The sequence below is a fragment of the Hesperophylax consimilis genome, chromosome 12, assembly GCF_061612785.1.
Source record: "Hesperophylax consimilis isolate HC1 chromosome 12, BYU_Hcon_1.0, whole genome shotgun sequence".
NCBI classification, from domain to species: Eukaryota; Metazoa; Arthropoda; class Insecta; order Trichoptera; family Limnephilidae; genus Hesperophylax; species Hesperophylax consimilis.
In genome coordinates this window covers 15921296-15946000 of record NC_142847.1, presented here as the reverse complement: position 1 = coordinate 15946000, position 24705 = coordinate 15921296, and the positions used below count along the sequence as shown (strand labels likewise).

The following is a 24705-nucleotide window of genomic DNA, read 5'->3' as shown; positions in this document are numbered from 1 at the left end:
GAGTGCCAAGAAGAGTGCTTCAATAAAATGGAATAGTGGTTAACTCCTCAGTTAACAGTTTAAGAAGTTTTGAGTAGTTTTCTACGTGCCTGGTTACTGGCAACTAGTTACTAGGCAGCTTTAACTGTAGTTCGTATTCGTGTTCTCTTCTTTGTCCGCCTAAAAAGTTCGGTCAACGTGAAAAGAAAAGTATTGCAAGGAATCACGTAATGAAGATTTACAAAATCTTTCAAGTCTGGTTTTTCAGATGGAGCTTTCTGAAATAGAATAATTTATTGTTGTTTTAAAGACTTATCTAACGTAATGTGAAAAAAAGTGTTGACCAAAAAAAAAAAATTTACCAGCTAAGAACACTGAGATTAAAAAAAATGTACAATGGAGTAAAAGTTTTTTCGTATAAAAAAAATCTATGGAATGAATCCAGTTATAGCACTAAGTCTTTTCTAAATATTAAACTAATTACATAAATCCACCCTGAAGACGCTACCGGTTACACCGAAACCGGTTAGCATATTATTATAATATAATTTTATTATAATCTTAACCCAAAAAAAAAAAAAACTCCTAATTTCCAAAGAAATCGGCGATTTTCATTATAATATATCTAATGTTGTATTTGGATTTGAAATTCCATTTTAAATTAATGATAGTTAAAAAACCTTCATGTAGTAGTTTTTTCACGGTTCGAGAGTGTTCTTTGGTAGCATTTCATTAATAATAATAATAAATATTTCATCTTCCTGTTTTGTCATAAGTAGAGCTTATGATTTCTTCACTGGGATCTCCCTTGCTGAGGATTTCATTTACATATTAAAATTGAATCATATGAGTAGGTACTGAATGAATAATGAAGTTACTGAAAGAATTATATTACGTAGTGTTTAAATTCAGTTGTATGGTATTTGTTTCAGTCTGTATTTGGTGTAAAGTATGTTTTCTATTTCTAAGTTTAGTATCGAACTTTTAATTTGAATTAAGAAAGAGAAAGCAGATTACAATTTTAATATTACTAAACAGACAAATTAAACAACAAATAAAATTAAAGGGTAGTTCAGAAGAGACGGAACGTTTTCAATTCTCATTAAATTGGATTATTCAGGACCGGCCCTGTGCAGGCGCCGATCTGGTTTAAGTTTTAACTAGCACCAGGCGTCGTTGGGCTGAGGGTCGGCTCTGGATTTTTTCGGCGACAATTCCAGATAAGGCTTCATAGAAAATATGACATTTCTTTCTGACATCACTGTAGAATACTCGTAGTTAGAACTGTAGAATCTAACTTCTGACATTTCCTTTATATTCTGATTGAAGTATACTACACTAGCGCCTCCTAACGCCAAGAGGTTTTTTTGTTGTTGAGTTTATTTCGGAAAAATTTATACAAAAATTAATACAAAATAAAGAGTTGTTAGGCTTGGTTTTATTTCATACATTTTAATAGACTTATACCATGCTACACTAGCGCTTCTAGCGGCCCGAGTTGCCAACCGATACAAGTAAATACTGCTAATATTTGCTAGAGAAAAATGACTTATAATGAATATTACTAATTTATTAAGAATCTATCCAATATTATTCGTAAAACGATTAAAAACGGGATTGCAGGCCCTTAAAGAATGAATTGATAGGTTTCCAGGTCAACTTTTATTAAAATACGAATGTATTACGTGTTCATGAAAAATCAAATCCTAACATTTCGTCACTGTATATTATCAAGGCAGGGTCATGAAAACGAGTTCCGATATATTCGGAATTTACTAAAAATTTATCATGAAACAGCCTGCAATCCCGTTGTTAACCGGATTTAATATTAATTTGAAGATATTTGTTAATAAATTTGCATTACTAATTTTTCTCCGTGTGGACGTCTTATAATATTTATTTATATATATTTTATTTTTTTATTTATTTACGCCATGAAGGCTTTTACATGTATACAATGTTGAAGCTAAGCTGATCGGGAGTACAAAATTTTAAGGTATTAGGTTCCAGTGATTTATTTCAGAAAGTCTATCCAAGCTAGCTTTGAAAATCCCTCCCAGTAGCAAAGTACAGAAGTATAACAGCAGTTTGAATGCTCCGTTGTTGCTATGGAAGGTTACCGTTTTGGTTAGTCAAATTTGACGGGACCCAGTTTGTGTTTTGGACCTCGGGACCGCCACCGCAGGCTCCGGGCCACATCTAGTAGTGGTCCATCCCACATCCCACATCCCACGGGCCCAGCCCAACCATTCGGCCACTTGGACTTTATCAATAGAAATATTATTATTAATATCTATGGTCTGGTATAAAATATGTATTATCGTAAGCCATTTGTTTAAAGATATTATATCGATTGACCGAAATATTATAATAGGTTAGACTGAGCCGCATCGCCATTATTTTCTTGTCATATGGAGGTAAAAATGCAAGAGTTTTAAATGGCAGATGGTCACAATTGGGCGGAACCGGAAGCCGGAACTGGTGAGATTTTGGCATCCCAACGTAACATATCACAATAACAAAATGAAACAAGCACTTAGTTTTAAACCACTTTATTTTGAGGTATATTAGTCGACCGGTTTCGATTGGACTCAATCTTCTTGAGGACAATAAAATATAATACTACCGGTCGACTAATATACCTACCTCAAAATAAAGTGGTTTAAAACTAAGTGTTTGTTTCATTTTGTATAATGTCAAGCCACAAAGTGTTTGCTTTCTTCGATAATATCACAATAATGTCACCTCTTGCATGTTTATTTGATATTGTTAACTTAAGCATTTTAAAATAATCAATACACACATTATTTTCTATTACTACTAAAGAGTGAAAAATACTCTCAGTGTCGCATTGGTGTAAAACCACCATTCAGGATTGAAACGTTGCTTGAAATGGCTACAGGAGGGTTTAGTGACCAGATCTGAATAACCAGGTTCTTTCCAGCCTTCCTCTTCCCCATCTCCTTCCCCTCTCGACTACCTTCAGCCTTGCAACATTCCGAAATTGGAGATGCCATACGGCTCCAAACGGTTGATATTCATATAAAAAATTAAATACACACAAAATAAAAACATGTTTTTACATACATTATTTTTTTTTTGTTTTTTACCATTTCTCATTTAGTGTACCTTTGTGTGTTCTAAATTTTGTAATCTTCTCCGTAATTCAAACAAAATACACACAAAATAAAAACATGTTTTTACATACATTTTTTTTTGTTTTTTACCATTTCTCATTTACTGTACCTTTATGTGTTCTAAATTTTGTAATCTTCTCTGCAATTCACTCGAGCGATTGATTTCATATATATATAAATTTACCAAAGTATTTAATTTATACCATTACTCAAAATATTATTCTGAAAACTGAAACTGCTTACTGTGGTTTAAATTCAATGAATCCACTTAGATTTCACAATTCATCTCATATTTTATGTTCTTTAAATTTGGCGTATTTTGGCAAGCGATCGCTCAAAACATTTTTGCAAGCTTGACATAGTATACCAAAAATCGATGGAGTGGATTGATACATTTCCGTTTTATGGAGACCATAATATATAAATAATCCCATAATATTTATGGAATGTTGTGAGGCTGTAGGGAATTGGAGGGTCAAGGGAAACATTATTTATTCTTTCAGATATGGATACCAAATAAGTAGAGATGTTCCGACTAGTCGGCGACTAGTCGGTAAAGCCGACTATCCGGCCACTATTGTAGTCGGCGATTAGTCGGCGACTAATCGGCAAAGAGCGCCGACTATCCGGCTTCTTAAGTTGTATGTATTTCTCAATAATATGAATGCGGGGGAACTGCATGAAATATAAACCTTGATTATATATATTTTCTTTTTATAATCAGTCTTATACATTAAAAAATGTAAAGCAATCTTTCCTTTGGTAATCACTTTTTAAAATTACTTGCTTGTAAAGAAAACATAATTATGACATTTATTGAACAAAATTAGTATCTATCCTAATTAACATAAAAAACAACATAATATCTTCTTATCTTCAATGAACATTTAGTATTTCTTATTATTAAAATAAAAAGTAGATTTTTTAAATTAACAATCTCAGTTATATGTATTAAATCAAGATTGTATGTACAAGATGCACAGTAATATATGTATATATTATATATATATCCAAAAATTCTAAACATGAACTGTTTGATAAAACCAAAAAAAAAATAAAAAAAACATATTTCTTATAACCATACCTACATAATCTAATCAAATCAAAGTCACAATTGTGACAACCAAAAATATCATAATCTCCTTATATTTTTTATAACATACTTATATTTTTTAATTAAGGGTAAATTATGATGTAAGAAGACTAAAGCTTCTGCCTTTCTGGTAGCAATCGATTTCTTTTTGTTTAATATATGTTTCCGGCCTCTGAGAACAGCTTCTCACTGTAAACAGAACTTGCGGGACAGCAGAGGTACACTTTGGCCATGCGCGACATTTCAGGGTACCTAGAACTATCCCCGAAACCGTAATCGGCTTAGCCGACTAGTCGGCCGACTAGTCGGTCTTATTACAACCGACTAATCGGCTAGTCGGCTAGTCGGCGAAAGTCATAATCGGCACATCTCTACAAATAAGGCTAAAGCTATGTCCAGCAACGTTTCGAATCTGTATAAGCTTCACCAGAGCCTTACTAAGATTGTGTATCTACCACTCAAGAACGTACAATAAAAATCTATACACTTACAAAATGACACAAAATTAGATTTATTTGCTCATGCCGGGATCTTAACCAATTGGAAAAAATAAACCATTTACCGTAGACCGTACCTAAAGCAGTGACGACATTTTAAAAAAATCTAGTCATATTGGAACACAACAAAAAGCAACCAAACTCATAAATGTCCCGTCACCTGCCCAAAACTCCCGCTATTCGTGGTGTGTTTTTGCCGGGCCATCACAGATATCAGTAGTACCAGTAGCGAGTCATTACGGTCGCAATACGCAAGCCGAAAATGCTTCGCCGTTGTCGAAATAGCGGTTTATTCTGGTGACCCGGCACTCGAGCACTGAACCAGGCCAGTCGAGCAGAGTGTGCTGATCACGATCTGCCGCCTCTGTCCGCTCTGACCGACTCTGCCCGACTCTGCCCGACTCCGCCCGGTCAGCGGTCAGCGGTCAACGGTAACCATTATTGACCGAGGCAAATTCAAGGGATTGCGCCGAAAACATTACTAGCAACTGGTCCAAGTAAAAAAATACATTAATAGGGGAATTAAAATTCAAATATTTGTAACCTGAGAAAGTTTATCTTTCATTTCAATAAAACATTGTATTTGTTTAATAAGCACAAATTAATAACTAAATAGTTTGCGATTAATTTGACAAATTTCTAAAACTACCTACACTCAGATAATATCTGGACTATTTACAGCTATGTGGCTGTGCGTTTTCTATCTGTCAAGATAAGTTTTATTATTGATCGCCTGTACTCGTAATTTATTAGGTTCTCTCTGCTCTCCAATTCGCAAAACTAATCTGATATATTTACCAGATTAGTTTTGCGAATTTTATTTACCTACTGAAATAACTGAGCTTGAAATATTTCAATTTATTGAATTTATATTAGAGAAAATTAATATTTAAAAGAAAGTAAAGTAACGTCAGTAAGTTGGCCTACTTATTTATAATATAATTATATGTTTCTGAAGCCAGTGGGACTGTAGCATCCCCAGTTAGGGTGAGCTCTGAGGCTTCAGGCTTGGGGAGGGGAAAGAGATGCGAAAGATGATGATTGGAACAACCTGGCTCTTCAGAACCTGTCACCAAACACAGCTAGAGCCATTTGAAGCAACGCAAAGTTTCAAATTTGAATGAGTCTTTTACCAGGGAGATACTGATAGTATCTACCAGAGTTTTTTACTATTTTTTTATTAACAATATAAAGTTTTTTTACAGTTTTTTTTTTCAATGTTTGTCTCACTAGGATAAACCTGTGTCGAGACAGACGTATTGAGTACATAAATTAATGTTTTAATGTTATTTTATTTGATACATATAATATTTCATAACATAAATGACAATGTGAAAATGATAAAAAATAATAAATAATAATAATAAATGATAAATTGGTTAATCAGCATCTAGTACATACTTATGAGGGGATTTTTATAATTTTTTTTAATCTTGTATCTGTCTTGGATCATCAGACTTGATGTCTGTTTTATATTTCGAAAAAAAATCATTCAGTCTAATAGCTAGTGGGAAAGCATTATATAGTCTTGTTGCAAAATATCTAAAATTTCTCTGGCCAAAAGTTGTTTTAGCGAAAGGGATTTGTAAGAGATTATGTCCTTTGGTTCTAGTATCACGAGCAGTTTGGACATTACAGTTTGCAGTTATACAGTTGACATTACAGTTACAGTTTGGAGAAGTTTGGACAGTTGACTTACGGTCTCTGAATTAAAGAAGTTCTATCTTTTGTTTTAAAACCTTAATTTTTCCCCTACCGCCTGCAAAGTTATCCATGTCAAGTTGTAAATGTTAGCAGGCTTAAAAGCATTTTTCAGACGTAAATTTAAAAACATGACCTCATTTTGAAATGTTCCAAACAAAAATATCTGCCTCCCTTTTCCCTTAGCGGTGTGTTTAGTGTGGAAAACATCAGATGCCCAAGAAGATAACAGGCATGCATTGCAGTGAATGCAACGGCCATTCAGAGCGTCCAACTCACAGTCATTTGCGGCGATCGTGTTGACATTGTGCAACGAATTCTCACCGTTGCATATCAGCAAATTCCCAAGGTGTTTGAATATTTTGATATAGTTACGCACGTTGCATGTAAAGACGCATGAGGTCGTTACCCGCCGCCAATACCAATGTAATAGTTAGCTGGCATATTATTAGTATTGGTATAAGTTACCCATGGCCATAAGTCATCGTGCACGATGTGTCTGGTTAGGACAAACTTCATGACATTTGATTGGATTTGAAGGAAGAGAAAGTTGCAGGTGGCTTTGAGTGGTGGTGTGCAGAAACATATCTTCAGAGATGCAACACATTTTTCCTCGAAGTAAGCGTTTAAGTTCGGTTGAGTTAGAAGATTTGTTCGATTGATGTTCGTCATGTCGGGCGAAGTCAAAATGTGTTCATTTTCAAGAAAAAAAAAAATATCAAAGTTAGTAAAAATAATTGTTCTACTTTGAAAAATAGTTTCTGACTTGTAGATATAGGACATGAAAATGGTTTAAAAATTCAAATCAGGAAGTACAAAAAAATGATTTAATTTTTTTAAATTGTACCATTGTTAAAAGTCGAATTGTTTGATTATTTGTATAAAATTACTTCAACTCGTTTGTAATGAAAATAACAAAAGGAAATAAAAATATCAGCAAAAAACATAAAACAAACCACGTTCCAACAGATGAACAACATTATTCAATAATAATTCTAGAAGGTTCGGAAGTATCTACGTAAGTTTTGAGCAACTAAAGCGTAAAAGCTTTTTGGTTGTGGCACATAATTTATTTATCTATCGAGCACCCAACTCAAATGCTTAAGTCCACGAGCAGTTCCCAGTGAAGGTTCAATCCACGCTGTCCATCTATATAAAAAAATATTTAGAGCATTTTTTTCCATTAATTAAAATGAAGATGATTTGCTGGCACTGATTCAATGGTTATTGACCCCCTACCACGTGAATTTTCCACCACACTTGAATGGAGACCCACACGTTTCCATTGCCTCCAAGATACTCGTACGGGGACCACCAGTCACCTCCGCATCACTGAAGTCCTCCTTTCAATACTTCAGTGCCCGACATAGCTTAGCTTCAGTGTGTGTTTACCGAAGTATCGTGGTGTGCAAACAAATAAACAAACATTATATCATCTGTGTGGACCTTACATCAAAATATTGTTTATATTTAACAGTGGGAAAGGTATTTTTACAGCAATAACAAATTTACAGCAACATTTATCAAATGAATTGGATTAAATCATTGAGCAATTTTGTATGGACTCGATTATATTTTTGACAACTAAACAAACATTAAAACATCTTACACATCTGTGGAGTTGCAAAGTAATCTTGTTTTTGTTTGACAGTGGAACGGGTATTCTTACACCAAATTTGAAGTAATATTCGGTTATATCTCCAGTAGATTTCACTTTTGACGGAATTCATGTTATTTTTTACAATTATACAAACATCAACGTAGTATTTTTATGTAGGTAGGTACACTCAATTTACAAATTTATTCGAGAAATCAAATCGATTTAAATATTGATTAATATTGGAAATCAAGTAATTTAAGTTGTCCTTTCAGAAGCCGGGCGTACTGTTAGCCAGTACCTGAAGATTATTTAATCGTTCATAACTGCTTACCCCGTACTATCGCAAGTGCGCCCCAGTGTGTTGAATTTTGTATTCACCTCTTGTTTGGGGCTCCAAGATACTTGCAAAAAACCCTTGACTCTGTGCAGAAACGGGTGGTCCGTTTGATAGATTTCCCTATCTTAGCAATCTTTAGAGAACAGGCGTCAGGTTGGAATGCTGTTCTTGTTCTAACGCTATTTCATTGGAAGATGCTCCGAAGAACTAGCGTCATTGAACCCTTCGGCACCAGTGGTCGCCAAACACGTCAAAGGTTCTTGAGTTAATGGAGGAACCATTCGCCTGCCTCTGTGTTTCCTCCCTTCGCCAACATGAGTCTCTTCAAGCTCATCTTCACTGTTTCCTTTCCTCAAAAAGACTTAGAAAACAAGAAAAAGGGAAATTATTTTCCTCATGGTCTCCTGTGTAGAGTTAATGTTAAAAAATATTGTTTTTTGTGGAATAAGTTTGAAATTGCAGTTGAAAATGCAGTTTGCAAATTAATGAAAGTTATCTTTCTTCGCTGTGAAATTCGTTATTAATATTATTTGCCAAATTTTTACAAAATTTAGGATCTCTTGCTACCATCATCATCAATTTAAAGTCTGTTTTAGTAACAACCGAGAACTCTGGCATCATGGCCATTTTCTTAATTTTTATATTTGAAATTTCTAGCTCAACATAACTATTTATATTTAGATTTTCTAGCTCTACATAACTATTTATATTTGTAATTTCTAGCCCAACTTAACTATTTATATTTTGAATTTCTAACACAACATAACTATTTATATTTGTAATTTCTAGCTCAACATAACTATTTATATTTAGATTTTCTAGCTCTACATAACTATTTATTTTTCTTTTTAAACTTCCGATTTAGTTGTCCGGGTTAAGTCTTCCCCAAAGGAAAAACTTAACCCTTCCACTCACTTTTCCACAAATGATCAGCTAGTCAATCAACACTATGTAAGTGCATTATATAAGTAAAATAAATACAAAACAATACAAGAACAACAACACGTCAACTCACCAGATATCAAATGGGAAAAAAAAATTCACCGTCCCCAGATATTTTCATATCAGAGGGTTCGGCTCGGTAGAACTTCTAACAGGGCCTATAAATCCTACTGATCCCTCAACATAAATATTTAAAAAATCTTTTGTTATCCTACATGTATTGAAAATGACCGACTTTTGCATCTTTATATATAAATTTTTTGATAGATCTAATACGCCTAAATTTTTAATTAGAGAGCTAGGTATAATGCCAGTAGCCGAAATAACGAATGGTAATATTTTTATAGTCTGAGAATGCCAAATTCTTTTTATTTCATTTCCTAAATCTGTGTATTTTCTTATTTTTTCACTAACAGATTTTTGTAATTTCTAGCCCAACATAACTATTTATATTTTGAATTTCTAACACAACATAACTATTTACATTTGAAATTTCTATCTCAACATGACTATTTTCCGCATGCGACTTATTTTTTAGTTTTAAATATACTATGCATACACATATAGATATAGATATATAAATATGTATTTTATTCCATCTTCTCAAACCTACATTTCGGGCGAAGCCGGGTAGTAAAACTGAAATGAATCATTTCTAGTTCCATGAAAATAAGTTTATTTTTTCAAAGCCACAATTAAAATCGTTAATATTAATGGATTAATTATTTTAACAGTTTATATTCTTGTAGTATTCACCTAAAATAACACCTTTACCATTACACAATAGTTCAAATCAATTTTTGTTTATCTTTTTTCTTCAAGATAGGATATACAATTCTTTTTAAATCTTTTTTCAGGCAGGTAGGTTTTTTTACAGTTTCTTCAGGCATTTTGCTACTATAACATCACACTTACAAGACGTAAAATTATTGCACAGTAACATAACTATATTAATAAAATGATCAGTATGAATATTCACACTAAACTGGGGCAAAAGGACACAAAACTGCCATTGGGTTAATGGGGCAAACACTCAAATTAATACCAAACGTGAGATATCTTACAATATGTGTGTGTGTGCTTTCAGCTACACAACTACAGGGCACAGGGTGGTCGCAAAATGAGTGATTATTACTAGGGTTGGTACAAAATAAATTCTCAGAATTTTAATGTTTTCAGACATTTTTAAATGTCCACCGAAATGGAATTGATTTCTGGTTTTGAGTTGAGATTCGCACCGCATTTAGTTTGAATCAATAATTATTATTCAATATAACCTGAGTTGTGGTGGTGGTTTTGAAACCAGATAGCTCCTTAAAAAATAGTTCTCGTAATATTTATTGAAAAATAGTTTTCTCTGTGAACTAATTTTTTTTAAAACCACTCGCTACGGAGGCTTGAATTCGCGTGTTATGAAACACGAGTACGTATATCCAATACTTCATGGCCTTGGCGATGCCATACGTAGTAATGCATAATCATGTGTTTTTGGTTTGAAAATTTGAAACTAGAAATGTTTCAGATGCTTTAACTAAATACTGCGAGTAGAATACATCTTGACCTTTGAAATAATCGAGTATTTTTTAGATAAGTCTTTTTATAAGCCCAGAAAAAAATAATGTAAAGGCCTATGAAAACTGCTTTAAAGTTCAAAATTTCCTACTTACGAACCAATTTTCGTTTATGATTTATTGTATAATGGGGCAAATTAAGTTATTTATAAAATGATCGAAAAAAAATTAAATATTTATGCCTGAACATTTACAAAATAAAATAAAAGGCACTTTTTGGCCATGTTTTTTTCTTGCATAAATCAAAACAGCCGGATGATGTTAACCGGGAATTTAAACCTTATCGCCATCTACGTAAGGGTTGTTATTGATAGCGGCTCAATTTAAAATATTACACGACATAGTGCATCGCCTTGGATAAATTTCAAAGAATTGTTTATTTAATATTGGTTATTTGCTTCTCTCCTATAAGGTTTATAATTGCTAGCCTATTATAATCATTAATATGGGGAAACGTTTTCAAGATCTAAGAGCCTCAAAAGCAGGCTTTGGGCGCCTTTTATGTGTTTCACGCGGTGTGCTTTTTACGTGATAAGAAGCCACATTATGTGACTCCATTGAGGCTGCAAGCCAACCAAAAAACTCACAAACTTATACAAACTATTGATAGTAAAAAGGGCACTGCGCAAAAAGTTATTTCACTTTACTCAAAGGTTATTTCTCTATCTTTCCCAACCGCCCTGTACTTCTTGAGCATACAACAGACACCGCTAACTTCAGCGGGTAGTGTGCTATACACACGCTATACATGTAAAGTGCAGCCACACACAGCCACCAGTTACACAGGTACACGCAGACATACCTGTATGTATACGTAGACAGGTATAATGGTAGAGTAGCAGGAGTCATTGCCCCGACAGAGCGAGTAGGTCCCACAAACGAAAGGGAACGCTGTCGGTGTCAGTAAGCACCATGTGGACTGTGTCACGTGAGTGAGCCGCCAATGGCAGATGGAAATCGAGAAAGTTTTAATTTTCAATTATATATTGATAACTCATGTTTTCTAATAGAAATTAAGATGTTTTCCATGAGGAAAGTATGATAAGCATTCAGTTACTCGAAAACGTAATTGCAATTCGATATAGTACATAGTCATTAGTGTACTCATTATAATAATATATGTTTTTTTATTATCTTCTTTTTTGTTACAAATATAAATAGTGATATCCTCCCTGGGAGCTCTGGTGCTAAGGATTAAGTTTTAATATTAAAACGTAATTATATGAATAATATAAAATATTAAGTTACTGGAAGAATTTGAAATATATATAATGTAGTGATTATTTTAGTGCGGTTGAGTGGTTTCCGTTTCAGTATGTTTCCTACTGCTGATCTCCCTATATTGTGTACCCAGCTTTTTATTTTTATTTGAGTTTTAAATAGTATAACGTTACTGTGATTTTTTGATGAGAGAGAGATTTTGCTGCAGAGTTTAGTACCATGACATAACATAACAACATAAATGTTGTATTCGTAGTTGCATAACGGATATGTTTTTGACCCTGAGATCTAGTGTTATATGCGAGTTAGTTGTTATTTCTGTTTATATCTGTAAAGGAGTATTGTTTTAGAATAGAGTTGTTTAATTAACATGATGTTAAAGTTGTTGAAGATTTCGTCAGTACTATTTTGCTCAAGTCAGTATGTACCCGCTTTGAGAATGAAACAATACTTATCTAATAACCTAACCATGGGACTATATTAGAATATGTATATATTTTAAATTCACAAATAATATGTATAGTACAGTGGCGTGCAATTACTTTATGATAAAGGGTAGGCTGTGTGTAGTTTTCATGTTAGAATAATCCTAGATTGTGCATTGAATATTTGAAAATGGCCATCTTCCACTGATATGACTGTCACGGTCACTCTTACCTTACAAATTCTAAAACACGATATATGATTCTCTCAATTTATGGAATTGAAAAATGATTGACTGGTAATAATATAATATTTTTTGTCGATCCTTGTACTTTTAAGAACCACTAATCAATGTAAAATAAAACAATTTTTATTACAGATTGCATATCAAAACAATAATATCATTTGGAATAAGAACTGAACTGAATATCCAAATCTAATACAGTTCTAAAAGTGATCGTGATAATCAATAATCGTTCTTTTCACAAAATAAATATTTTCAATAAACTTAAAGTGTTCAATAATAATACCATTAAAATAATTCCACCAAGTTCTTAACCCACAAGTTCTACAAGTGCTAATATTCATATGATACAACAGCAAAAAAAAAACGATTAGTGAAAAACCATTCTTTGAATTCAGTGATAAGAAGATTCAAGAATTAACTACTGAAGATATTGAAAGACGCAGTTAACTCGTCAGCAACACTATCAAGTGTATCATCACTATTGTTACCTGTGTAACTCTCAAAGGCATTTATTATTATCTCATCAAATTGTAGCCATGTCTCAGAACTGCGAGCCTCCCTTCTCATCTACACAGAGAGACGCGAACAACAACATGTACTCCGGTGGAGGGTGCACCGCCAAGTCTTACACCAAAGGATCCGGCGGTAGCAATAAAGGATATCAGGTGAGAACATCATGTAATTTATCTAATAATAAGTAACTAAATTTACGATTGGTGTCATATATGCAATTAGCATATTATTTAATAATAATATAATAATATAATATTCAAATATAATTCGTCAAAATATTAATATGGAAACATGTGAACTGCATACTATGGCTTAAGGCCAATGAATCCAGCTAGATTTCACCGTCTTTACCATATTTTTAGGTTCTATAAATTTGGAACATTATGGCAAACGATCGCTGAAAATTTTTTGCAAACTTGGTGTAATATATAAAAAAATCGGTCGAGAGGATAAAATAAATCCATTGACAACGGAAAACGATAAAAGGAGATATAGATAGAACCTTCGTAGAACGAACATAAATTTTCAATATCACCCCTTTCAAATATCTTTACTAGATGTCATTTTGGACTCCGGTGACTTTAAAAAAAATAATACTTCTTTCATTTGTCGCCACTAGACCGTTTCACTGAAAACGTTTCGCTTCACTCCTATCACAACATCAAGTACACCCACTTTTCATCAAACCTGGGATGCACATTCCCTAAAACTGGATACGCGCGGTAGAGCCCAAAACATTTGGCTGAATCCATTCGGACATGGTGCAAATTGGAGGCCACACACGACTGAGCCGAGCCAGTTTGATCTACGTCCAGTATGGCCAAACCACAAAAATGTAATCGGTAGGGTGTCAAATATGCATAGGGGTTAGTAATTGGATTTCTGGTAGCTATAGAACTTCCCCCAGAAGATTTTAGTAATGGCATCACTATCTACTTCACCATAGAACAACTCAAACTTGTGAACTGAAATCGTACTAATCGTAATGTAGGTAAATAGAATAATTTTTTAATGAAGTAGTAAGGAATAATACCGGTACATAAAATACCTAGGTATATATTTTTCCATAACATCCAGAACAAAATCACGTTGGCTTGAAGACGCCATACCACGAAGGAATCTTTCCTCCGTGTGCCAAACTCAAGTGTGGCAATGTGACCATAAATAATGTACCATGATTAACCTGCGTTATAGTTTTATAATATCTGTTGTTTTAATTTTTTACCTTACATAATAGTAATTGCATTGTATAATCTATTTACGACTACCATGATACTGGCATGAGTTTATCATGGTGGTTGAGTGAAATCAAATTTAATACAAAGCATTTTTAAATTTCACATGTTTGACTCCCCAGATTGTACTTTCTGTGGTGTTTTCTGTTGTCCCTCCCTAAATAATTACCAAGCCTTATCTTAAAATGCCTCCCCTTTGTTCAACATATCATCTCCGAGTCATAACTCGACTCCAATATCCCATATAATTAGGTACGACATGTCCATAATAAAAATAATATAATGTTAATTCTTCTTCCCACAATCTATAATTTGATTCAATTCCCTTGAAGAGTGAAACATTCGGAAAAAACGGACGTTTATTTAACTCGATCTCTAATTTTATTTAATTTTTAGAGTCGTTTTAACTAATTATTGTGTTTTTGCAGCAACAAGTGACAGCGAAAGTCCTTTTTGGAACAGTGGCGGCCATCAACGAGCTGAAGCTTCAGGAGAGGGCCGCCAGAGAGGCGCGGAGAACCCACTAACATTATGTAAGTTTAATAATTTCCAAATAAAATGAACAATTTACAGACGTACTTATTTTTTTATGAATACCCTTTTCTTGTTTATTTAAGAAACTGAAAAAATGCTAACATTTTAAGTACCCAAATAAAATATTCCATTTTTCCTCTAACGGCTTACCTCTGTTGAATTTATCTCAAACCATAACTCATTTTCATGTGGCTCATTTCATATAGCCAAGTTTCAAACCTAAAGTGTTCGGTAGAGCATCAAAGCCTCTGTGGTTTCGGAGAAATTATCGCAGATGGCATTACTATCGTAAAAATTCATCATTTCAGAATTTTATAATATTCCCATCAAAAAAAAATCCACCCAAAATAGTGCCATCTGGTAACTGAAATTCATAACTTTTATAACGAAGATTTACATTACCGCCATCTTACTGTTTTCAGGCAAACGTTTTTAAAATAAATTCTAGTTAGAAAAAATATTGTTTTGGAAATGAACAACAGAGTTCGTGTGTGTCGAAAATAGTTGATTTTGTCATGTCTACAATCGGTCTTAATCTTACAGAATTTGGTGAATATAGCCGACGCGTCGAAATATTTTTATTTGTACATTAAATGAATTAATTTAAAAATTCATAAATATCTTATAACAACCCTTTTTGAATCTACATACATAGAATTGAGCTGACTACCTAAAAGTTTAAATACATTTTCATTATAATATTCAATATGTCCCAACTACGACATGGTGAATTTTCTTGGAATTTCGAAATGCACCCGAGCTATTTAAAATGTGCTACACATTAGTTATTTTTTAAGTTGTCGCTAAAAGAAATTTTAGAAACTAGATTAAATTATCTTTGAAATATATGCAATTGAAAAAACGTTGATCATTCTAAACAATAAATTGTTAATATCAAACATGGAAATGTTAACAAAAAACTTACAAGAACATTTTGACTCTGAACGTCCATAATTTTGAAAGAATTTGATATTTTTATAATATGTTCCTTTTGTGTAGAAATAAAACAGTCACTTCACTTTTACGCCGTTTATACAATAAAAAATACAAATAATTATTTGACTTTCAACTGTCAATGAAAAAATGACGCCCATTCGTAAACATGAACTTTGCCAATTTTTTTAAATTTTATTCATGTAATAATGTATAAATATTTGGTAGAAACTGTGGAGAATAATTATTTATGTTTCCAACGACGAACATATCACATATCTACGAATTATAGAAAAAAAGATAAAAATACTTTTATAATGTATTGACGCCCCGGTCTGATCTGTCCTTCAGAGGCTATAATGGAATATGATGTTTGTGGCTAGTAATATCCTTCCAAGGCCTAAAGGGTTAATACAAAATGTATTTAAGTAGGTAACTTTTTTTCCTTGTTTTGTTTTTTGTGTTTCATATGTATGATATTATTAATTGAGATGTTTTAATCGTGAACTAATTATGTTTAATACATACACGTGTAGCTTGCTAGTAAGTTTTTTTATGGGCACGCCCACATTCAATAACATAAACATTGTATGTTGATATTTAGGTTTCTAATAGCTCTCAACTCATTTGACCTCAAAATAACTAGTTGGTAAAATGTAATCCATCCGTCATATATGTATTCATTAGTTGGGTATATTATGAAGATAACTTCCATATCGGAAACACTTTCCAATATTCAGGCGTCGCCTTTTCCGTTAAACTAAGGAACCCGCCTAGAAAGTTTATTGACGCATCAAAATAATATTACACCTACTCTTATTTTTATTATAAGATTTTAAGCTATACGTAGCACACACACATTTTTGCGACAAACTGAATACATACTGAAGTACCTTGCTTGCATTGTCAATATTAAATGCTTGATAGATATTGAAGTTCATAAATTAATACTTAATAGATAGTGAAGTTCATACATTAATACTTAATAGACAGTGAAGTACATATAAATAAATAAATTAATACTTAATAGATAGTGAAGTACATAAATTAATACTTAATAGATAGTGAAGTTCATACATTAATACTTAATAGACAGTGAAGTACATAAATTAATACTTAATAGATAGTGAAGTACATAAATTAATTATAATTATAACATTTATTTTTATTTAGATATATGGACACTGAATTTGTGACTTACCTAACTTCACCTGTTTTTAATTGACTCGGAAATGGAGAATCTCCTTAGATTGTTAAACAACAAAAAAATATTTGTTTTTACAAATTGAGAAATCAAAACGTTCTTCGTCTACAAAATTCTCATCCGAAAATATTTTGCCGTTAAAATTCACATACCCAAAAACAGAGTTTAATGTTTACACAATAATTTTATCCTATAAGAATCCCATTCAAAAACCTCGAAGAGAAGACTGGATTCAGATGTCATTGTTTGTCGGTTACCTCGAAGAGAAGACTGGATTCAGATGTAATTGTTTGTCGGTTACCTCGAAGAGAAGACTGAATTAAGATGTAATTGTTTGTCGGTTACCTCAAGAGAAGACTGAATTAAGATGTCATTGTTTGTCGGTTACCTCGAAGAGAAGACTGAATTAAGTTCTCATTGTTTGTCGGTTACATCGAATAGAAGACTAATTATGATCTCGTTGTTTGTCGGTTACCTCGAAGAGAAGACTGGATTCAGATGTAATTGTTTGTCGGTTACCTCGAAGAGAAGACTGAATTAAGATGTAATTGTTTGTCGGTTACCTCAAGAGAAGACTGAATTAAGATGTCATTGTTTGTCGGTTACCTCGAAGAGAAGACTGAATTAAGTTCTCATTGTTTGTCGGTTACATCGAATAGAAGACTAATTATGATCTCGTTGTTTGTCGGTTACCTCGAAGAGAAGACTGAATTATGATCTCGTTGTTTGTCGGTTACCTCGAAGAGAAGACTGAATTAATATGTTATTATAAGGTATTTAACCAAATTAAACTGGAATTCTATATACAGAAATCAAATGTTAGGGTGGCAGAGTTTAGATCTTCGATAAACCGAAGATCTAAAGTCATAGAATTTTTAAAAAACCTTACAAGAATTTGGTCGCTAGTGTGGAGGCCCATTGTAGACTGCACGCGCCTGCGTAGTAGATACCTACTTATAACTTACACAATATTTTCATCACCGCTTTCAAATCCAGAACAGTGACCCCAGAAAAAAAACGGATTGCAAAATGAATAACAGACTTCCTAAATTAGCTAAACAAATCGTAAAATCACTCGATGCTTTTTTATATATACCTATAAATAATAATTGCGGACACTTGGAAAAAACTGATGCTGCATCCTTTCACATCAATCAACCACTATAAATTAAGCATTTATCTCCAAATTGACGTTTTTACAACAGATACTTAATAAAAGTAGTTTTTACAAGTTCCGCGAAAGAAAAAACTTTCTCATGAATATTAATTTTCACATAAATAATTATTTGATTAGTAGGAAGCTGAAAGCTTTTCGTGTGCAATCGTGCGAGGGAAGCCATGACTACAAGAGCACTTAATAATACTATTTCAGTCGAACGACTTACCTAATAGTTTATTATTTTCTTCACATCTAAGTCTACAACACGCTACAGGAAAATAAACATTAAATTCTATGTATTCTATGCGAATCTCATTGGTATTCATGAGGTTTCTTCGTGGTTACGAACGAAAGTGAATAGAAAAAGGTATTTTGCGTATATAACATAATATCTGTTTGTCAACTCCGTTGCAGATGGCCTCCGCGGTCGGGGGATAAGGCTCTCGACTCAAATCCCAGCGTGCGCAAGTAAATTTTATTTGATAAATTTGTGTTATTTCACAGTTTTCTGTATATTTGCGGCACGTTCCCGAGTGAAAGATACTCTCGGTATCGCCCTGGCTAAAGAACACCATTCAGAATTGAAACGTCGCTTGAAATGATTTTGGTCCTGTTTGGTGACCAGATCTGAATATCCGGGTGCTTCCCCACCCTCCTGCTCACCTTCTCCTTCCCCTCCTCACAACTTTCAGCCTCACACCATACCCCGATTGGGGATGCCATGGTCTCATTGGCTCTAGAGTGCACCACGTTCCGGAGTGAATGATACTCACACTGTGTCACCCTAGTGAGTGAGTAGTGAGGTGAGGAGACCTCCATCTACAACGATGCTTTAAATGGCCTTATCTTTGTATTTATCTTTAGTGTTCAGATCTGATTCCCATCTTCTCCCTACTCAAATTACCTACCCATCATCTTCTCCCTACTCAAATTACCTACCCATCATCTTCTCCCTACTCAAATTGAAACATAGTTCCACTAGCTTTGGCACATTAACACCACTGTGTAAGTTTATATTATAATATTGATATCTATCTAAACAAGAAAAAAAAACAATTAGGTTTGCATGGATGACTATTTTTTGACACTGTATGTATCGTGTACCGGTTTCACCTATTATCAAGCTGTATTCGTGTTATAATTATATTAAGTTATAAAACCGCACGGAGAAAAATAAGTACGGCTTTTTTTATCAAGATACTTTTAAAAATGTGACTGCATGATCATTTCCTAATAAAGTATTGGTCTTTCAGAAAATATCTGAACGCTTGTTTACGCTGCTATCCTTATCCGAATATAATGGAAGATATTCGAAAATGTTATTATTTTGAACAACACGTGTTCCGACTTCCTCATAACATTTTCGTGCTTTATTGAAAGTTTGCTATGAAATCATTCGTTACAGGCCTCTAGTCCCGTTTGAACAGGAAAACGAATACTTTGACAAGATTTGTAATAACTTAACAATTAAGTTTTCTCCGTGCACGAACAAAATGTTAAAAAATGTTTGTATTTAAAACGAGTACCTACCTACTGCCCTGAGGAATGCCTCGGTATTAGCTAAACCGTCAGGTTACAAATGCATACATTCATCAAGAAATAAGCGGTTCACACATAGGGATTATTTTCTTATATGTGTATGCTAGTATTCTCATTCGTATAAGTACACCCTTTTACAGGTAAATTGATTAAAAATATTGTCAAGACATGTGGGAGTGTATGTGTATGTATATCAAATAAACATCTTTACAACCACAGCTTATTATACGAGTTCAAACTACTTCATTGTATTTCGCTCACGTCCATCGTTGAAGCCGTTGCCATTCATGTTATAGTTATGACCCATAACCAAACAATGACAATAGCATAATTCGTTACTAAAATTATATCTACCATCAACTCTTTCGGAAATAACTTTCACTTGTCCATTGTGTGATGAGAGAACAAATCGCATTTGTTATTGTTTTTTATTAACGCGCAAATAAAATGTATTTTTGCGCTTGTTATTTATTTAACACTTCTCCGAGACATGTCATATCACGGAGGTGTGTGAAGTTTTGTAATTAGCTGTATTTAAAATCCGATGGTTTTGTTAATACGTTGATTTTGGCACCTTCACTTTCTAATGTTAGGTAATGTTGTTTTGACAATAATAGAACGCCGTTTCTGGGAATGATACGAGTTAATCCATATTGGCACGTAAGATCATTACCACAAGTTGATTGTGTATTTGCTCGAATCGTGCTGTGCTTTCGTCACCGTATTCATTAGCGGATTAGCGCTATAACCCCTGGGGAGTCCTGAGTCCTGACTATCTCTAAGAAACGCATCTACTCACATCGGTCTCCTATTGTATGCCATAAGTTTATTTATCTGTCGTGATCACAATAAAACGGTTATTCGCCAAATTTTACAAGCATTACAGCAAAAAAATGATTACACATAAAAATGATTACATAACTGAAAAGGGTTAATAAAGTTAATGATAAATAAACAACAAACGGGAGATAGCCGAGGGTGATGGAGACTTTTTTACGACTATTTGGTGACTTGCGTCAAAAGGTAGTTGTTTAAACTATCTGTAAGTAATATAAAAGTGAGTGAGTGATAGTCACAGGTCAACAGTTGATCCGCTCTGTTTCTTAGCACGTTCATAAGAAGAAGTTCTCGCTGTTGTATCACAAAATAGTATGTAAATGTGATATTCCACGAGTATAGTTGTTAGAGACGTACAAGTTAACCACTTTCGAAATAGATTGCTTACATTTAATTTCAGAGGTTAATTTGAAAATATTTTTCGGCGAGCTTCTAAGATAGAAAAGTAAAGAATTTCTGCTAGGAACAAGAATAGATTCAGAAAATAAGAATGAGTAGTACATAATTCCTCTAACAAACACTGCAGAATATAGGATACAATCTCTTAACTATATTGCCTACACACTCTATTACTATCTTCCAGATATGTATAAAAACAGCCAGCATATACAAAAAAATTTCTAAGTAAGGCTTTAAAATGATATTTTTTTAAAACATATAAAAACGAAAATACGTAATTCTGTCTTGTTTCTTTCTCTCTCCTTTCCTATAATCTATTTTTACCAATGTATTAGTGGGTGAGTACCTTCTTGTATATTCTTACCTTGGCTTTGTGCTTATGTGTATATCCCTATCTGTTTCCTTTTTTTGTTTCTTCTTGTTTTTTCTACTTAACCTCCCTTTTTCTATTTTTGTGCTGTTTTGTATGTAAAACTAATAATTTTGATTATTTTCTATTTTGGTACTATTTCGTATGTGAAACCTATAATTTTGGTATCAAAAGAACCTTTCAAAAATTTACCCATTAACTCCAACCTATGTATTGTAAGTTCCTCTTGTCCTACAATGAGTTTTGTAACTCATCGTGTTTGCTCTAGAAAGAAATAAAAATTTGAAATTGCCCTTTTGCAATCTTTTTATTTCGTGGATATGGTTTTGTTCCAGATACGGTTTTAGCTTTTCACACTGCTCAGCAACAACACAAGTTTACTGCACACACACTTCTTCCCATGAATTCCCACAAACATTATTTTCACTCTCTCCAAAACGTCGGATTTCCATCCAGTCGTGGAAGGGTTCAATCTATTGCAAGTCCTCCATCAATACACTGCACTAGCAACATTTTCCGCTTATTATGTTACCTTTAAATGTCATGATTGTCTTTCTTTTCACAAAGAAAAAACACAATTCATCCATATCTCCATATCCTATTCTTCTTCGTGTTCACCCGATGGCTTATGGATCTAAATTTATGTAGTATGTATTCTCAATAATAATTGCAAGCCGTATTTAAAAAATATACATTTTAATATTCTTGAATCTAAGATGTTTGGTTAAACAAACCTCTGAAAGTCGACGGACCTGACATCACAGGCCGTTTTTAAAATCAATAAATATGAATCAAAATATTAAAATTACACATTTTTAGAACGATAATCATAATCAGAAAAAGAAACCTTTATTTTTCCACATATTGTTAACGATATCCCTAGTTTGTGAAAATACCCTAACTTCCAAAACGTGTTTTTTTACTAATATAATTAAATTAGTGCCATCTATGAAAGAGCAGATTACGAATTCTTATTAAGATAATAATGATTTGTATTAAGTATATCTTTAATACAATATCCTGTAATATGTAGTTTCTTGCATTCCTATTAATATACAAATTTGTTTTTTTTTCCGACATCCAACATTATCTAGCACTTCCTCAGTCACTCACCTATGTAACTCGCCAGCTTCTATTTTAATTTTATATATATGTACAAAAATAGATTTGTACGTAGATAAGGTTCATGAAATGTTACATTAGATTATAAATACAACAGAAATACTTGTTACGAGCTTAAATTCTTCAAATGATGAATCTAGGTTCGTGCAAACATCCGCACTGAAATAATTTCCTGTCCTTCCATAATATATAATAAAGTGTATCAAGTACCCAATACTTTCTAGTTCCTAGTTCTTATTGCAAAGTCTGTAGCCACAGTCAGTCACCCCTGGAATCTCTTTTCAAACCTGTACAAGTCTCACGTCTCCAACCAGGTATTTCTAGTTCTTGTTGTTACAGTAGCAGCGGCGGAGCAACCCACTGAGCAGACCCTTTTTGTATTTTATTTTAGTTGCGGGGGATAACAAAAAATATAAAGAATAAATACGAACCATCCAATATCGGTGTACAGCTATTTTTAAACATAAAACAATGAGTGCGTAAAACAACAACTACAAAAAAAAACAAAAGCAGCACCTAATTCGCCAATTAACCGCGCTCTTTATACTCTAAATAATATTTGTCTACACTCTAACATTCACATGTTTTCGGATTCACTACCCAAATTCAAACGTGGGATCATGTCAATAATATAAACTGTTCAATGCGCATACACACAGCACTCACACAAACATTCACACATACATTACATACACATCTAAATTACACACACACCTACATACTACACACGCCACCTGGTAAAAGGAATAAACATACCACTTCGCAGACATTACAAGGAAACATATCATAAGTACCCAACATTAAGTATCTAATTCCTATATATTGTTTCATCACTGTAAATCATGTACTGTTTGTTTCTACAATATAAAATAAAAATATATTGAAAAAATAAAATAGAGTTTAAGTCAAGTGAAGACAAAACAAGAGATTCAATATATCTTCTAAAGCAAGGCTGCCCAACCTTTTTAACAGTTGGGCGAAATTGACGATTTTAAATCACTGGCGGGCCACTGAATACCTGACGGTTCCTATTTCCATGGGGGGGAGGGTTGTTAGAGAATTTCTATAAAACATTATTCCCCACAAAAAAAATTCAAAATGAGTGCTCCCCACAAAATATTTGAAATCCATGGGGGGGGGGGTTGTTACGGAACTTCGCTGAGAAAAAATTCCGCGCACCCAAAAACATCATATGTGATTCCCCACAACAATTTTTCGTATTCCATGGGGGGGGGGGGGTTGGCTACAAGATTCCGTTTCGGACGCAAAGAATATTATATCAAAAACCGGTGTATTTTTGTTTAAAAAGTAAGTTCAACAGGTTAGATTTTTTCGTCGCTGATTCTCGTTCTGAGTTGCCTAAATAGCGCCTTCGTTGGCAACACTGATGACCGCGCGCAAGCTGCATTGTTTGTTTTACCGCGGGCCCGCGACACTTTTTCAAATTGGCGGATTGGCGGGTTTTTTGAAAATGGTTCACGCGGGCCACTTATAATTCGTTCGCGGGCCACATTGTGGCCCGCGGGCCTGGGGTTGGGCAGCCTTGTTCTAAAGTCATTGGGACTGTCGCTAAATATATCTGGAATCATCTGGCCACAACAGTGGATGTTATATAGTCGACATATTTGCACAACAGGTAGGGAGAAGGTTAAGTTAGTTTTTTGGAAAGGAATATGAAAAGTTTCGGGGTTCTAAATAGACGGTGATTGATATTGATTTTGACTCTGGCCAAAAGGAAATATTCTACACGGTTATTATTATAGACCCATTTAAATAATTTGTTCTTATATTCGTGGCTTCAATTATGTTAAATATCATCTTAGGGGCGTTTAAATTATTTGAAATGTAAAAAACAGAACTTTTCTATCATTCGAAAGATGGCAGCCTATAAAAATGTATAAAGATAATGTTAGTAAAAATTATCTTAAATTGAAATATTACATCAATATTACGATGATCGAATTGAACTAACCTAAGTTGTATAATTGGTAATGTTTGGTCACGGTAAGACTAAAGGATCTGGCTTGAAATCCCATTTACGACCATTATCCATAAATATTCTGGATTGTTTATCTTCTTATTTTCAATTATTTAATATAACTATTTTCATTT

The 24705-nt window shown here is 33.4% G+C and overlaps 1 protein-coding gene across 2 annotated transcripts in view; it reads left to right on the top strand.

The window, feature by feature from the left end:
- Window positions 1-24705, top strand: part of LOC149419232 (uncharacterized) — a 61545-nt gene that overhangs the window by 31250 nt on the left and 5590 nt on the right. The window contains exons 1-3 of one of the 2 annotated variants that reach the window (XM_089638164.1): window positions 7828-7892; window positions 12881-13413; window positions 14925-15029. In XM_089638164.1, coding sequence (XP_089494290.1) covers window positions 13285-13413; window positions 14925-15023 — 228 coding nt within the window. In that variant the 5' untranslated portion in view covers window positions 7828-7892; window positions 12881-13284 and the 3' untranslated portion in view covers window positions 15024-15029. Of the gene's footprint in view, window positions 1-7827; window positions 7893-12880; window positions 13414-14924; window positions 15030-24705 lie in introns of those variants that run through there. The other variant, XM_089638163.1, reaches the window with a different exon arrangement.